This window comes from Podarcis melisellensis, assembly GCF_964234715.1.
Source record: "Podarcis melisellensis genome assembly, chromosome: 16".
NCBI lineage: Eukaryota > Metazoa > Chordata > Lepidosauria > Squamata > Lacertidae > Podarcis > Podarcis melisellensis.
In genome coordinates this window covers 17,003,555-17,020,642 of record NC_138533.1, presented here as the reverse complement: position 1 = coordinate 17,020,642, position 17,088 = coordinate 17,003,555, and the positions used below count along the sequence as shown (strand labels likewise).

Here is a 17,088-nt window from a genome sequence, read left to right as displayed (position 1 = left end):
CCCCGCCCCCTTTAAAAAAAAAAGCTTCTCCTAGGTTTCCGCTGCTAAGGTTTGGGAGGAGAAGGAGAAAGAGGGAAGTGAAGTGTGGAAGTGTGGCGGCTAGAGCGTCCCCTCGGCGTTCCACAGCGTTCCGCTCTAGGCCTCGAGTCCTCCGTGTGGTCTGTGGCGGCGGAGCGTTGCTGGTTCAGGAGGACTGACGGCAGCGGCGACGACGACGGCGGCGGAGGGGGAGGGGAAGCAAAATGGCGGAGGCGTCGGCGGCTGCGGCGGCCGCCGTCTCCCAGCACCGCTTTTTCTGCCACAGCTGCAAGGGGGAAGTCAGCCCCAAACTGCCGGTAAGGGAGAGGCCGGGGCGGGTCTGTCTGAATATGCCCCCCCTTCCCTGTCTTCGAAATAACCACAAGCGGGCGGGGTGGGGGGAGGGGAGAGGGAGAGAGTTAGGTTAATTCGGGAGGGGGCCCAGGACTCCAGGGTCCGTTCTTGGGACGGGGTGGGGAGGTGACGTTGCTGAGGCCAGGATTCCTGGGTTCATCCTTTGAAAAGTGGGGGGGGGGAGGGAAGATTGAGGCCAGGACTCCTGAGTCCATCTTTTGAAGGGGGGAGGGGGAAGGGATTTGAGGCCAGGACTTGTTGCTTCATCTTTCTGACTGGAGGGGTGTCTGGGCTCTTTGGGTCCTTTTCTCAGACTGATTGTGGAGCCTAAGGAGTTAACAACATGATCCTGTACCTTGTCATCTCAGGCCTAACCCTCATTGAATTCAACGAGACTAGACTCTGGGGGTCATGTTTATTCGATTTGCAGCATCTACGTAGTATGGTGGCTTTGTTTTTGTTTTTCTGAACTGAGTCTCAGTGTTCTCCTGCCACAATATGAAAGGGCAGGGATCTGATTGAAAGGGTGGGGGCGGGGAAAGGAGAGAGAAGGCCCCGTCCTACTTCCATTCACCACCAGTAATAGGAATGGTAAGGGATTTTAGGTTTTGAACCCCATGTGCAACGTGAATCCAATGAAGTGGGTGGTGGGATTCAGGTCCTATTATCCTTTGCTCTCAAATGTATTGTATGTGGGTGGTAGTGGTGGTAATAGATTTGTTATTGCTGCTACTACTATGAAAGAGAGTTGGCTCCTATTCCTTCCCACCTTGACCAACACCAAGGTCTGGAGGAGGCAAAAGTGTATCTGGGGAACTTGTGCCCTGTGCTGAGGGTAGAGAGCAGAGGGAAATCAGGGCACAGATGACGCTCAACTGTTACGCCAAAATCACATATAGGCAAAATACATTGGGTTCAATGGTGGGTTCCTGGATGCCCACCGCCTTTTCACCTCCTTTTTATTTATTTATTTTAAAACTGCTGAGCGTGTAAAGTTGAAGTGGCAGGTTACCTGCATTATGTTGCCCATATACAGAGTTCTGAAGCTGAAAGTATGGGTGGAGGCTGCATGGAGTTGTAGGGTTTGCTCATACCTGCACATCCCTTTCCCCCTTTCAGTGATCAGTTACATGACAGTGCAAGCCAGGGAATGGGGTCATTTTTCCTCCTGCTTCCAATATTATTTTCCTTTCTAAAAGAGTCATTGGGAAGTGCAACAGGAATGGTGGGTGAAACAAGGTGGGAAAAATCTGGAGTTCTCCTGTGTCTATGTAGTGGGAGGCTGATGGAGAATGGTACGGGGTCATGGGTCCACCCACTGGAGCCAAGAGACAGAAGGGACCAATGTCACGGTTTTGACTCCAATTTAGGAAAGAACAGATAGTCATGGAAGCAAATGCAATTGCATTCCATCATCTTCTCAGTCCTCTTCAAAAGACAGGTACTATCTTGTCGGGAGCGGAATGAGGGAAAGGGACAGAAAAGTGGAACTATCACTCTTCCTCTAGGGAAGAATGAGAAGAGAAAGCAAAACAGAATATTTTTTATCTTGCCCCATCACAAGGGCAAGAGGTAGGCAGGGTTGGAAAGTCCCAGGCACCTGGTTACACAGAGACCTAAAAAGTAGTGCCAGCACTTGGGCATTTTAAATTGGTTCCCCCTCTTCTGGGAAGGCAAATGCCTTAAAAAAAAAAGTAAATGCAAAAAAAAGGTCTACATCAAATTTAAAACCATTCTCTGATGAAGTATTAGCTGTTCAGTTACAATATGCTCACTCACAATATGTTTGGTGAGTGAATTTCTTAGAGTGGTTCTTGTATCTAGCCAACCTCTCAATCAGAATTGATGTTGTTCACTGATTTGATTTCCTGTGGTGATTGATAATTGCATGTAGGCAACCAGGCAATTCTCTATTCTTCCTTCTGGCCTGAAAAGGCTACTGATGCTTAAAGGTTAGATGGAAGGTGAAGAGTGCTTAGTGTGCAGCTGTGTTTAATCCAGAACTGGAGCCTGATCATTGTCTGCCTTCAAGCAAAAGTAACACCCCTCTATGCTACTTTCAGAATGTAGATGGGTCTTAACCAATATGTGGCTGCCTCCTTATGCAAGGTGAAGGACAGTTGCTGTTAGCAGTGGAGTCATTCCATTAACGCAGGATAGCCATAGCTGTGTTGCAGGTTATCTATAGCTGTGTCCTGGCTTCTGGGAGCGTGGTGGAGAGACAGCATGTGGGGTGTTCCTGTGAGCTTCTGTCTGCAGAATTGAGAGGCCAGCGCTTTGCTTTCCCAGTTGGCATGGTATGGGGGAGGAGGTGTCTAAACTCCTGTCTTGCAGGAAGATATTTAAAAGGTTGGTGTCAGTTTGGTAGAGCACAAACTTGTTTGGTTGTTTATTTGAAACATTTCTATGCCACATATGAAAAGAAATTTAATTGTGTTTTCCAAAAGTAAAATAATATTTAAACAATTTAAAATGGAGAAATTGGTATCACAGAGAACGGGGTAGAAGGGTACAGTGCTCCTGGGCAAGGAAAGTCCCCCAAACAATTAAGTGTCTTCTGAAGGGTATTCCAGAGGGTAGTCGGCACCATGAATAAAACCTGCTTCTCTACTGTCTCCAGATAACACTTTGCAGGTCATGGCCTTCTCTGATTATCTACCAGGCCTGTATAGAGGAAGGAAGGCATTTTAGCACCAGAGACTCTGTGAAATGTACTGCATGACTGATGCATGCTGTGGGACCATGTTACAGAGACCCGTCTGTTTTGGATGCTTCCTTGGCTGCTGGACTCAATAAGCCTTGGGTTTCTGCCAGCTGCCTTTGACTGTAAAAACACGATCATGTCTGGTACCCTAAAGTATGCTGTCAGTGGACTGTGTTTGCCTTCATGGATCATGAGTTGTGCATACATGTTCTAAAAATAATGGCTGTCAATAGGTTCTCCTCCAAGCCTCTGCAATGCAAATGGGCAGAATGCAAGATTTTTATGTGGGTGTTTGACGCAGATGAATATGACCCTCCTTTCTGGAAGGATTTTAAACTGGGGGAGTTGCACTTCTTGGCAACCATTCTTAATAATCTCCTCCCTTGCACTGACAGGCCTGTCTGGCGGAATCCCTACAACTTCCACTGCAGGGGATGTAAATGTGTGGTGCCTTGTCGTTCAACCCCCAATGTGCCATCTGCAAAATGGAAACGGTGCCCAGAGTTGGAAAAATCCCAAAAACTTTGTTGCACACATATTTGCTTCTGGAAGCTGCTACCCACCCACCACATCCCAAGCATGATTGGCTCCTGAAACTTTGTTGACAGCACCTACCACCATTGGCTGATAAACTCTTGGAACGTAGAATCTCTCCTTCCACCCCTCGCAATGCCTGCCTGTCTCGTTAGTAGGGAACTTTGTAAATTTGCACATAGGTCCATTTCTAATATGTTAAAGAAGGTGCTAGCCAGGCTTGACAAACCCCAGGCCACCTGTCCTTCCAGAAAATTTCCACACTCTACCTCTCAGAAAGTGGGTACACCTTTGGAGGGTCAGGCAACCAGTAACATGATTTGGGCTCCAAAACGGTGGTTGTTTGTGGCCTGGATCTGGAATGCTTTTTCAGGCCTGTGTTATGGGTAGGAAGATGCCAGTTCAGCAATCCCGGCAGCAACACCTGCCCTTCTGCCTTTGCTCTCACTGGTCTTTTGAAACCTGAGAAATGGTGCCCATGTCTCTGGGGAATTCTCATAAAGACAGTCCCTCTCTATTTCCAGGAGGAATTGTTTGTTTTCTGAAATTATGTTAGACTGCTGGGATCATGCATCTGCTTTTTTCCGGCCCTCTGCACCATCAAGGACGAAGAGGCTCAAGGACTTCTTTTCAAAACCAAGTGTACGTGGCACCTCGGTCCTCTTGCTCTTGTTGCAGATATCGGCGCCAACGGGTTCTTAATCTGTAAGCAAGAAATCAGCTCTGAGAGAGGCTTTCTGACTGTTTCTGATGGTGCTTTCAGAGATGGCAGAGCTTTTGCTTTCTAGACCCTTGCGTCTTGACTGCCTTGCTTGCCTAGGAGCGCTCTCCCTCTCCCTCCCACCTCCCCGATTTATGCTTGTCTCCCTTTTCTGCTGCTGACTTCGGCAGTTTCGCTGGGCTGTGTTTCAGCTGCCCTTTTGTTTCAGTGAAAAAATGCTGTCCCAAACCCCCTCATGCCTTGTGCTTTCCATAGCTGCAGTTCAGGATTTCCTGGTGTCATTAATGCCCTTTTTTTAATAGTGCAAGAATCTAAGCTGGGCTAATCTCTTTAAATTGTGCTAGTGGAAGGCATAACCTGAACATCTCAAAAGTTACTACTTGCATATAAATATATGCAAACTTGTATACAGGTCACATAATGTGAGTGAGCTTTTTTCCTTTTTTCGTGAGAGGATGTGTCTGCCTATGCTTAAGGGCTGAGCTAAAACTCAGTTTACTTTAGTTATTACCAACAAAGGTCTGCACTTCTTATAGTTCTTTGGAGCTTCCCATAATACTGCACCACCCCCTGTGAGTCGTGTTTTGCATCCAAGGCTTGGATGAGAAATTACCAAGAAAGCTTCAGATTATTTTATTTTTTACAGTGCCCACTTGGGCTTCTTCCTCCCAAGCTCAAGCCCTTCTTTTGCTCTTTAAATGGAGAATTGTGAACAGTAAACCTGAAGCTGGAGTTGACACCTGAAAACAGAGCGTTTAGAAGTGGCTCTCAGACTGGCATGAAGAAGGAAGAACTACCTTGCATTCAGAGCTCTCCTCTTGACAGTAGTCTTCAGAGCCTCAAAGGCAATTTGCTCAGTATATTTGGACAAATTCCCTCTTGACCTCAGTTCCCGTCTCTGTGAAATGGGGACATGAAAGACCTACTTCCCAAGGTGTGCTGAATGTGGTGGGTTGAACACGAGAATAACATTCTGGACTAAATGAGAGCGAGGCCCGTGGCCACCTATTGCATCAACAACAGAGGCGATATTTGAAGTAGGCCATCTTTGCAGACAATCTCACACAGGCTGAGACAGAGCAGACCCAGGGCACCATGAACTAACAAGGTCTCCTGCACAGAGCCCTTGGAAATCAATCAGAGATGCATGCAGGAGAACATCTAGCAGTAATTGATTATGCTTGTCATGGGGCAGGGGAGAGTGGTATGTAGAGAGAGTTGGGTTTTTGGTGGGGGAGGGAACTCTGCCCAGCACCAAATAATTGGGCATCAGTTCATTCCTCATTCCCTTCCCTTGAAAGAGTAATCTGCAAAAGCAGTAATTTCTTTTTTTAAGAGAGAAAGCACAGCTGCTGCAGCTGCTTCAGTCCTTCCCGGGCCCTCCCTCTTCACAAAACTGCTGTGAGGTTCTGCTTTTCACTAAGTCATGTTGTTAGATCCACTTGTTCTGTTGCTCTCCTTGTTGGGGGATGGCTGAATGTGGGCTGGTGTGATTATGGAGCTCATGCACCAGGAGGCTGAATAGCTGCATTCTCTAGCTGCTGTTTTGAATCAGGCTGTCTGCTGCAGGTGTGTGCTGCATGCAAAGAAAGGGTGGGGTTTTTTGGGAGGGGGGCATTTTTAGATGTCTCATTCAAAACAGCACACTGGGGGTGCGGGGAGAACTCTGATACTGGCAACTAAGTCAATTGGCTGGAGGGAAAGTAAAATGATGGTAAGCGGGAGCATCTTCCCAGTGAGGAAAAGATAAACAGATTGGTGCTAGCTAGCTTACTTAGGAAAAGGTTTGTATTTCCTGTTTCTCTCTCTCAGGATTGTAAGCCCATTGGGGCAGGGGCCTGTTTTGGTGCAAAAAGCAGGGGTAGTTAACAGGATACCCCCCCAGATGTTGTGGACTGCATAAAAAGAGCCCTGCTGGATCAGGCCAAAGGGGGCCTATGTAGTCCAGCATTCTGTTCTCACCACAGCCAACCAAGTCCAGACCCAAACACTTCTCCCTACTGTGATTTCCAGAATCTGGTATTCAGAAGCATTACTGCCTCTGACTGTGGAGTCAGAGTATAATCATTGTGGCTAGTAGCCATTGGAGGTTTTTAGGCAGAGATTGGGTGGCCATCTGTCAGGAGTTCTTTAGCTGCATTACATCAGTTAGACTAGATGACCCTTGGCGTCTCTTCCAACTCTACAGTTCCATGTTTCCAGGTACAAAAAAGGTCTCTGCCTTCAAGAGCATACTGTCACATTTCTTTGTTGTTGTTTCAGTGTGTCGATTTGCAACCGTACAGGTAGGAAGAAATGGAAACGGTGAAGGTACTAAAGAGGTGGCCACAAATGGGATAATGTTTAACTTGTGAGAATCTAACATTGTTGCTTTCACTTTTGCCTGCAAGAGGAAGCTAGGAACTAGAAATATAAATTTCCATTGAAAGCAAATCCCAAAGGGATTAATCTTTTGCGCAAATGCAAAAGCAGTGCTGTGGTATAATTTAATGGCTCACAACCACAAATACATAAGAAAGTGGTCAAGTAATTGAGATACATCTGAATTCTCAGGGTAAAGAATCTGGTTTTGGAAGACAGAGCCCAAATGCCTAAGCACCTTGACTTTCTCTGCATCCTCACTAGCAAACTAGTGACTTTCACACTGTTTGGGGTATGGAGAGTGTTCTTTATGAGAAGATGCATAATGGCAGGTGAGCTTCCCTAGATGTTGGCTTTCCCAATGGGGCCATTCTCCCACTGCATAGCACAGCTGTCTGTTGTTAACGGGTAACTTGCAGCATATTGCCAACTTCAGTGACCTCTAGATATTTTCAGCTATCACTCCAGTCATCCCTGACCATTGGCCCTGCTGGCTTGGATTGATGGGACTCACAGCCCCAAACATCTGGAGGGCATCAAGTTGGAGGGGTTCTTCAGCAGAGCATTCACTTTGAGAAGGTTATGCAGCTTTAGAAATAATTGCTTTAGAGCCCTGGAATATTATGGGATGGGCTGCAGGTGGTGATGGTGTTCTCTTCCGCCGATTGTGGAGAGTCACCAGATACCTTTAAAACAGGCGTCAGATGTCTCTTAGAAGCTGACTGGGTTTTGGTAACAGAATCGGTGATCCCCCTCTCCCCGATAGATTATTCATGTCATTGCTGATGGCGGTCCTGGCATTGTACAATGTGAACAGTTCTTTGTCAAGGGGTGTGAATACAACTCATTGAGCAGCATCACCACTGTGTTGTTGAGCCTGCAATGCAATATCCACTTGTGGTGGTGCCAATACAGCTGAAAGGCATGGTGGGTGAAATAAAGTGGTATGGGGGCTTCATTGTGTGACTGGACCCTGCTGATCATGTTATGACATTATGGGTTCTGATACATCAGTAATAGATGACGGCAAGTTTAAACAGCTAGCTGCAGCTGCAGGGTCACAAAGATGTGCTTCAGTATAGCATTTAATTCACCAGTTATAGGACTGATTGAAGTTTGCAGTGCACTTGGGGTTTGGTCTCATGCAATTATGGAGGCAGAGTGGGTGTTGCACCTGGTTGAGTAATTATAAGATAGTATTCTTTGCAAAGAAGCACAAATAGCTCCATAAATACAGTTATTAGGCACCTTTGCTTAACCTCTGGCAAGGGATGGGCAACCTCTTGCCCTCCTAGTGCTGCTTGACTCCAATTCCCAGCATCCCCTGATTATTGCCCATTCTGGCTGGAGCAGCTGGGCGTTGTAGTCCAAAGCATTTGGAAGGCACCAGGTTGGTGCAGGTTTTTCTAGGGCAGTGGTTCTCAACCTTGGGTCCCCAGATGTTTTTGGCCTACAACTCCCATGATCCCTAGCTCACAGGATCAGTAAATATCCTCATTTGCATGAGAAAATTTCCCACATTTCCCCCCATTCAATTCCGCCCCCCAACCCCATATCACTGATCTTTTCCGTATCCCATACACACATTTTATCATTCTTTATTTTCCATTTTACACATCTTGTAAAAGTGCCTCCATTGGATTTTTCTCTCTCTTCCCCTCCATCCCAATCTTTAACATTTCTCATTTTCCCCAAATTTCATCTTCACAACAACCCCATTAGGCAAGTTAAGGCAAGGAGAAGCAACTGGCAAGGTTACAAGAAAGGGATTTTGTAGGTACTGTAAAGCTGGAAAAAGAGCAAGCCAAAGGAGCAAGGGCTAGAGCAACTCTTATGGCGAAAACTTATGATGTTTGTGACATTTCATTTAGAAAAGGCAAGTAATGGGTTGGAGGTGGACATGACTGGTGTGGAGAAAGTGGATAGGCTTTTCTTGCAATATGTCAACCCAGTAATGAGTAGGGTTATCCAGTGAACCTAAACAGTGGGAGATCCTGGACTAACAAGAGGAAATGTCCTTCACACTGTACAACATTTCAACTGTGGGAACCACTTCTGAAAGATGTTGTGAATACCACCAACTTGGGAGGCTTTAAATGGAGATTACACAGATTCATGAACGCTCTGGCTATCAGTGGCTACTAGTCATATGGCTGTTAATCTGGTGATCCAGTTGCCATTAGTGCACGCCATGCCAAATTCTGGCCGATCCACCAACATTCATTGTATTGCAAAAAACAAACAAACAAACAAACACCAGACTTCTGATTGTAACCGAAATGATTCACTTGCTGTATATAGATAATTTTATAGTATTATTAAATGATATAAAATGGAGTTTCCATATAGAAACCTGAATTAAGAGGTGTTAATACAAAATAAAATATTTGAAAAGAGCAACTTGTACATGTTTAAATCTAAAGTAACTTGGAGCAATTGGATATAACTTGCATATGGACTCATAAGTGGCATTGACAAAGCAAGCAATCATTGTGAATAACAGAACTTCCAACTGCCTCCAGCACCTCTACAGTGGCACCTCGGGTTAAGTACTTAATTTGTTCCGGAGGTCCGTTCTTAACCTGAAACTGTTCTTAACCTGAAGCACCACTTTAGCTAATGGAGCCTCCTGCTGCTGCCGCGCCGCTGGAGCACGATTTCTGTTCTCATCCTGAAGCAAACTTCTTAACCTGAAGCACTATTTCTGGGTTAGCGGAGTCTGTAACCTGAAGCGTATGTAACCTGAGGTACCACTGTAGTTGTGAAACAAATCTAAGTTCCCTAGCATACTGGTTAACTAAAAATTTCTTGGTTGTCAGTCTTAAGGATGTAGGCTAGGCCTTGTAGCAGTCCTCAGATTGAGGAAAGCATGTGAACTGAGGCAGATTTGTATTTTATTGCCCAAGGGTGTCCATTGTTCCCCCCCATCTTATTTAATCCCTACAACAACCCTGTGAATAGGTTAGACTGGGAACCACTGACTGACCCCTGGTGAGCTCCATGGCTGACTGGGGAATTGAATCCTCATCTACCACGTCCTTGTCTGATACTAACTCCTACACCAAGAAGAACAAAAAAACCCACCACCTTTTATATCAGTCAGCAATAGGACGAGGAAGATGGACCTTTGCACTGAGTTTTCCATTAATTTTACTGTTCATGTAGGCAAACACACATAAAACATAGACTATGAAATACCACAATCTGGGAGGTGGGGTTGGAATGAGCAACTGGGACCCTGCTGTATCAGCGGTTCCTCACACAGAGAACTTTGACATGCTTCCAGAGCTTTTGGTTTGCTAGAACCTGTTATGCTTTCACTTTTGTTTGGACGTTGGGCTTGCTTTTCCTGTTAATCTTATCGTAAAGCCAAGGTCTCCACCTAAAGCTGAAGATATCTGCACAAGGGTCCAAGCAACCTCTGCAGGAAAGACCCAGAGATAGCCTAGTATCGTCTACTTTGACCCATCATGGCTGCTCTGCGATGTGCATGAAACACACACACACACACATATACACTCACACTGACTACTGGGTGTGATGGATACATGTGTAGGCCCAGCAGGGACCAAGTTAACAATGGCCATCCATTGCCTGCAGTATCGAAAGCAGCATACCTCCTCCTTATTATTACATATTAAATTTGTATACAGCCCATCATCTGAAGATCACAGGGTGGTTCAGAACATAAAATTACAAAATGAGAACACAAAATTAATTAAAAGTTTATATATGGATGTTTTATGATGGCCTATCTTTGTAATGCCTAATAAAGGTTTGGCAAAGAAGTAGAGAAGAGAAAATACATAATAAAACAAAAAAAAACCAATCCCCCCCCCACAAAAAACCAACCACTTATAAATGGACATAGAATGTTAATCAGCTAAAGTCTTGGTTGAAGAGGAACATTTTTGCCTGGCCCCTAAAGGTGTATAATGCAGGCACCAGCCAAACCTCCCTGGGGAAAGCATTCCACAAGACTCATGTTGTCATCCTCTGGACCTCTCCTAGAGGAGAACATGAAAAAGGGCCTCAGATGATGATCACAGAATTTGGGTCAGTTCATATGGAGAACCAGTGTTCCTCTAAAATTGCACACTGGCCAGGAGGTGGGGAATCCAGATGGAAGTCAGATCAAGGACCAGGCCCTCCCCCTTTTCCTTGGTCCTTTCAGGTATCCCACCCCCTTGCAGCTTCCTAGAAAATCTGGTCAGCTCTGAGGCTTGGAAAAAATGTTTTCTGTTGTGGATCAGTGTAGATTGGATCACAGGATATCCTGAAGTGGTTTCCACTTTTGCAGGGACTGCCCTCTACAACGTAGTTGGAGAATGTCTGATCTCCAGCTGTCACTGATGTTGCAATACCCGTTAGGCAAGGCTGTAATCGTGGGGTTGACACAGCCTGGCTCCCTGCGTCTAGATTTCAAATCTTCCTGATGAATCATAATTTGGCTGTGTTGTAAATAATAGCTCTGAGCCTTTCCCCTTGCTTGAGTACCAGCCAACAGTGTGGAATGTGGCTCTTTGTCCTGCTGGCTCATTATGATTGATTATTGCCTTACATCTTCACATCTCACTTCCTCCTGCTGTGCAAACCACAGTGGTGTAGGTGTGGTTCCCACACTGTCACCCATCCAGGTACTGTCCGCACCCAGACCAGCTTAGCTTCAGGAAAGTGGTGGACTCAACCTGGACCAGAGCCTGGTAATGACAGGAAATACCCAAAGTTGAATATGCATGTATGGTTGACGTCTTTACTCAAGGTTGCCTCTGAGTGCTCTACCTCCAGTGGTTAGGTGGGTGGACATCAGAGGCAGGGCCTTTTTCAGTGGTGGCACTTTGTTTAACACAATAGCCCACTTTGATGGCTTTTAGGCAGCAGGTAGAAACTTTACCAGGGCATTTGGTGGACGTGATTGGACGTTCTGCTGTTGCCTCAGTTGGTCCTTTGTTTGAGTTCTGATTGATTTTTTTTCTTTTTTAAATGCAATTTTTTTATTTAGCAAAATATTGCTTGACTGTAAGAATAAAACCTCTCAGCTGTTTACAAGACATGGGGCACATGTTACCTGATGAGTTCTGTCAGCAGAAGCCATGCAAAGACTTCTGCTGTGTAACAGGACTTTTCCTCATCTCCCTGCAATGGGCCTCCCCCACCCCGCCAAGTATTTATTTATATATTGCGCTTATATCCCACCTTTTCCTCCAAGGAGCTCAAGGTGTGGCGTACATTATTCCCCCCTCCTCATTTAATCCCCACAACAACCCTGTGAGGTAGGTTAGGCTGAGAGGCAGTGATTGACCCTAGGTCACCTAGTGAGCTTCATTTCCAAGTGGGGATTTGAACCCTGACCTCATAGTCTGACACCCTAACCGTTACACCATGTTGTCTTGGCTCGGGTTCGGTGGGAGAATCCAGAGCACAGGGGGGGGGGTTGTTTTAGCTGGCAAACTGAAATGCTTGCACTGATGAAATGATCAGAAGAGCGCAACATTAAAGTCTTCCTCATCATGTATATATTGCCTTGAAAACCACCTTCACAATTACTATTGAAACTTAAAAATGGAGGCACTAGCAGGCGCAAAACAATCCATTCAGACACCCTGGTAGATTTCTATCCCAGAATTTCATCAGAACTCTTGGCATTCTTTTCAGTGGTGCATCTACACTCAAGAGAGCCAGAACTTTAAAAAGCTTTTTACGCAAACTGAGATTTTCAATATTATACAGCAGGGTTTGGGTGCTGGGCACCCTCCAGATGTTGCTTGGTTCCAGTTCCCATCAGTCTGGTCCATCATCCTTGCTGACTTGAGCTGATGGGAGCTGGAGTTCACTAGTCAAGGATGGTGGGAGCTGAAATCCAGTAACATCTGAGGGACCACTGGCTTCCCATCCCTGCTGTACAACAAGAGTCTCGGGTGGTGCAGTTTGCTCCATTCATTTACTATATATAAAGGTAAGGTAAAGGACCCCTGGACAGTTAAGTCCAGTCAAAGGTGACTATGGGGTTGTGGCGCTCATCTCGCTTTCAGGCCGAGGGAGCCGGCGTTTGTCCACAGACAGCTTTCTGGGTCATATGGTCAGCATGACTAAACCGCTTCTGGCACAACGGAACACTGTGACGGAAACCAGAGCTCAAGGAAACACCGTTTTCCTTCTTGCTGCAGCAGTACCTATTTATCTCCTTCACTGGCGTACTTTTGAACTGCTAGGCAGGAGCTGGGACGGAGCAACAGGCGCTCACCCTGTTGCGGGGATTCGAACCACCGACCTTCTGATTGGCAACCCCAAGAGACTCAGTGGTTTAGACCACAGCACCACCCGACTGCCCCACTATATTTATATAAGAATGCCCAGTAGAATTGTTAAAATGATCCAATGCATTTAAAATATGGTGCCATGAAATGACATCCTAAAATAACAGCTTGTAGCCTAGAACTCATTGGGTGGTGAGCCAGGCACTCCTGGTGGTTTGGGTATGTTCACATTAGGCGTGTTATCACATTACATTAAATGAGCGTACACAGTCTGTGTGCACAGATAGTTGATCTGTGCAAATAAACAAGTGTACACTCCAGGATTATTATGAGTAAGAGTATTGTTTGTTTTTTAATGTGAAATTTGTAATGTATTTCCTACGTTGATTCATTTGTTGCTGGGATTTGTAAATCACTAAGATTTCTGTTGATATATGAAGCGGTACATAAATTTGCTAAATAAACGTGTAGAGGTGGTTTGTAGCTGTGTTCAGCATAACACATGAACTACTGAACTGTTTTCGTTGAGAAAGGGCAGCGACTGAGTTGGTTTGAAAACAGTGCAGGGGCAGCAGTAGGTGGCAGGAGGAGGTTCAGTAGAATCATAGCATTGCAGAATATCTCACCCAACCTTTTGCAATGCAGGACTCACAGTAGCTCGGCAATAACACTTGGCATGGGTATTGTACATTTTTGCAGTTGTGTCTTGGAGGCCGTCGCTCACCTGAGGCTGCTAAGCAGAGTTTGCAGCTCTTGTGTTTCAAGGCCCCTTCCACACACAGCCGCTCAAAGTTGTATGGTAGTCCTTTGCTCATACTGCTGCCCCACGTGGACACAATCTCTCTGTAAAAGTTTGCAACTGGGGCTAGGGTGGCTCTCTTCTTGCTGATCTTCGTGGCGTGTTGCAGCCACACTATGATGAAGTGGTTGCTCACCTGGCTCAGCAAGAGAGGGGCTTTAGCTGTTGTAGCCCAACAGCATCTCCTGGAGTGGACTATAGGGAAAGGGTTTCAGGATTCCAAAGATGGCAGGAGGAGGTGTGAAGAGGAGCCCTGGGCTTTGTACGTATCCTCTCCCTCTGCCCCAAAGCCTAGAATAGTTTTACAGCCAAAAAATGCATGGCTCTCATATAGCTCATTTTGATGCCTTAGCTGAGCTGCCCTCCTACTGGTGCATCTCTAAACAAATGTGTTTCTGTGACTGCTTGGAGCTGCGTTTGCCCACAAGACCATCTTTTTTGCAGCCTTGGGCATGGCGCGTTGAGTCTTCTTTGCTGAATGATGAGGCCGGGCAGTGAGAACATATTTGATGGCGGTTCTGAGGAACCCTTGCAAGTTGGAAGCCAGAGCTAATGAATTGGGCCATGTGATTTGTGATGGAACTGGCACTCGAGAAATAAACACAGCTCTAAGCCAGTTTTCATTTTATCAGGGATCTTATCTGGGACTGATTCCCCTATGCAACAAATCCAAGTATGTGATGCAGAGTCGTATAGCTGTCATCTCTTACAAACTTCACAACCCTATATAACCTCTGTTTTGAAACAGCTGCGCAGCTTGCTAGTTCGTTTCCGGGCCCAGTTCACATTGTTCATGTTGCTGTTTAAAGCCTTAATTTAGACTCATGTCCTAAATACCTGAAAGATTGCCCCCCTACCCTACAAACCCTATCGGGTGCAAAAATCAACAGAAGGGGCCTCTTGGTTGTTCCACCATTCACAGAAGCTCGGGGGGGGGCAGGCACAGGAGATTGTCTTCTCTGTGGTGACCCCTAAGTTGTGGAATTCCTTCCCCATGGAGGTGTGTCTGGCACCTGCATTGCATAGCTTCTGGCGAATGCTGAAGATGCAAATAGCTTTTGACACTTGAGGTGTATATTTTTAGGATCCACCTTATTTCGGTCATGTTAAGTTGTTTTGGAATGCTTTTAATACTGGGTTTTAATTGTTGTAACCTGCCCTGGGACATAGGGGTGAAGGGTGGATAATGAATTGTATTATTAATAATGATATCTACCATGTCATAACTGTGATCTCTGTGCTTGATCATAATGATTGCCAATCCTAGTAGTGCCTGCCAATCCTAGTGGATTTTGCAACCTGTATAAATGATGGGCATAATTAGTTTTGCCTGCATCAGTCTTGTCATCTTTAAAAAAAGTGATTTGCATAATTTATTCCTAGTTTGAGCAATCAAGGGGGGGGGGAGAGAGACAGAGCTCTATGCAAGGCACGGAAAGTCTCTCCATCTCTCTGGCTTCTGGGCTCCCAGCTGTCACAGCCCACGTCCTTCCTTTATTTATTTACAACATTTTTATGCCACCCTTCATTGTGTCAGATTTCAGGGTAGCGTAAAGCATGAAACAAAGGCAAAACACGCAACTTGACGACATGCAATTAAAAAAAGGGCAACACTGGATAGGAATGAGCATAAGAAGATCCTTCCAAACATTCTGTGCGCAGGACACACCAACAGGATTTAGCCTTTGTTCAGAGCATGGCTGACCTTCCCCTGACCAGGTAGCGAAATCACTCCAGATTGTTATCCAGCATTTCACATTTTCACTTGCCCCGGCAAATATGGCAAGTGAACTGTAGAGCTGGGCAGTAACTGTTTCAGCAGTTGTACGGGGTCTCCCTTTCCACAAGCCACTGCCTCCATACCCATCTCCCTGCCGGGCCACTTTGTTGCTGAGGTGCCTGGAGGTGTTTCAGCTGCAAAACAGCAAACTTCACTGCAGGGCATGCTGACGGGATACCACTTTGGGTGCTCGAAGTCATGATGCTCCAAGCAACCAAGCAAACACCTCCCTGCCAGTCTTTCCTACAGGGGAAGAGCCACCATGATGCAGTGGTTGGAGTACCCACTTGGCCATGAAACTCAGTGGATGACTTGGACCAGTCACTCTCCCCGCCCGCCCGCCCCCCACCTACCTTACATCACCAGGTTGTTGTGGGGATGAAATGAGGAGGAGAACCACATATGCCACCTTGAGCTCCTGCTGGCATCCATCAGCAGCAGTTGCAGGCCCTTATCAGAAAGCCTTTGTGTGAAGAGATAAGGTGGAGAGTGATGGGGCAGACAGATGAGCTGCTTAAATTTGATAGGATTCCTGTTTTCATTTCTGTGGATGAATGAGAGGACTGGAAACTCAAGGTGACCCCCTTCAGGGGACTGGGTTTGATTTAGGGCCTCTAAAACGATGAGCGCCTACACCAGAGGTCAGCAGAGTGGTGCTCATAAGGTGGAAGGGTAAACACCCTTTGGTTTTACTCCCTTGAAAAATATGGAGATCTGAAGAAGGAAGTGGCAAGAGTGACATTCTTTCCCACTTCCTCTTCCAGCTCTGTGTGTTTTCGAAGGCTCTGATTATTTATACTTTACTATCAGTTATTTATTATTTTACTATTTATCAAATTTCTATACTGCCCTTCATCCAAAGATCACAGGGCAGTTCACAATATAAAAACACAAATATGCACACCACAATAACAAACAAAAGCAATACTCCCCACCGTTTAAAAGACCATAGGTTATTTAATTAGCCAAAAACATGGGAGAAGAGGAAAGTTTTTGCCTGGCACCAAAAGATATTTAACGAAGAAGCCAGGCGAGCCTCCCTGGGGAGAGCATTCCACAAACAGGGAGCCACCATAGAAAAGGCCCTCTCTCGTGTTGCCACCTACCAGATCTCTTGTGGAGGAGGCACATGAAGAAGGGCCTCACATGATGATTCCAGCATCTGGGTCAGGTCATGTGGGGAGAGGCAGTCCTTGAGGTATTACAGTCCTCGGCTGTTTTAAGACTTTATAGGTCAAAACCAGCACTTTGAATTGGGCCTGAAACTAATTAGCAGCTAGTGCAGTAGGGCCAGGGTTGGCATATACTCAAACTGTCTTGCCTCAGTTAGCAACCTGGCCACTGAATTGTGCACCAGCTGAAGTTTCCAAACCATCTTCAGAGGCAGCCCCATGTATGACGAGATGCAGGAATCTAACTGAGTGGCTACCAGAGCAAAGACAACAGAAGTTAGGCCATACTTGTCCAGATAGGGGTACAGCTGGGTCAGCAGCCAGAGCTGATTGAAGGCTCTCTGTGCCACCAAGACCACCTGAGCCTCAAGTGACGGGGATCCAGAAG

The 17,088-nt window shown here is 46.0% G+C and overlaps 1 protein-coding gene across 2 annotated transcripts in view; it reads left to right on the top strand.

The window, feature by feature from the left end:
- Positions 1 to 65: 65 nt before the first annotated feature.
- The window catches only part of RNF115 (ring finger protein 115), a 36,201-nt gene continuing 19,178 nt past the window's right edge, over positions 66 to 17,088 (top strand). Inside the window, exons 1-2 of one of the 2 annotated variants that reach the window (XM_081892538.1) lie at positions 232 to 335; positions 4,135 to 4,252. In XM_081892538.1, coding sequence (XP_081748664.1) covers positions 4,160 to 4,252 — 93 coding nt within the window. In that variant the 5' untranslated portion in view covers positions 232 to 335; positions 4,135 to 4,159. Of the gene's footprint in view, positions 336 to 4,134; positions 4,253 to 17,088 lie in introns of both variants that reach the window. The other variant, XM_081892537.1, reaches the window with a different exon arrangement.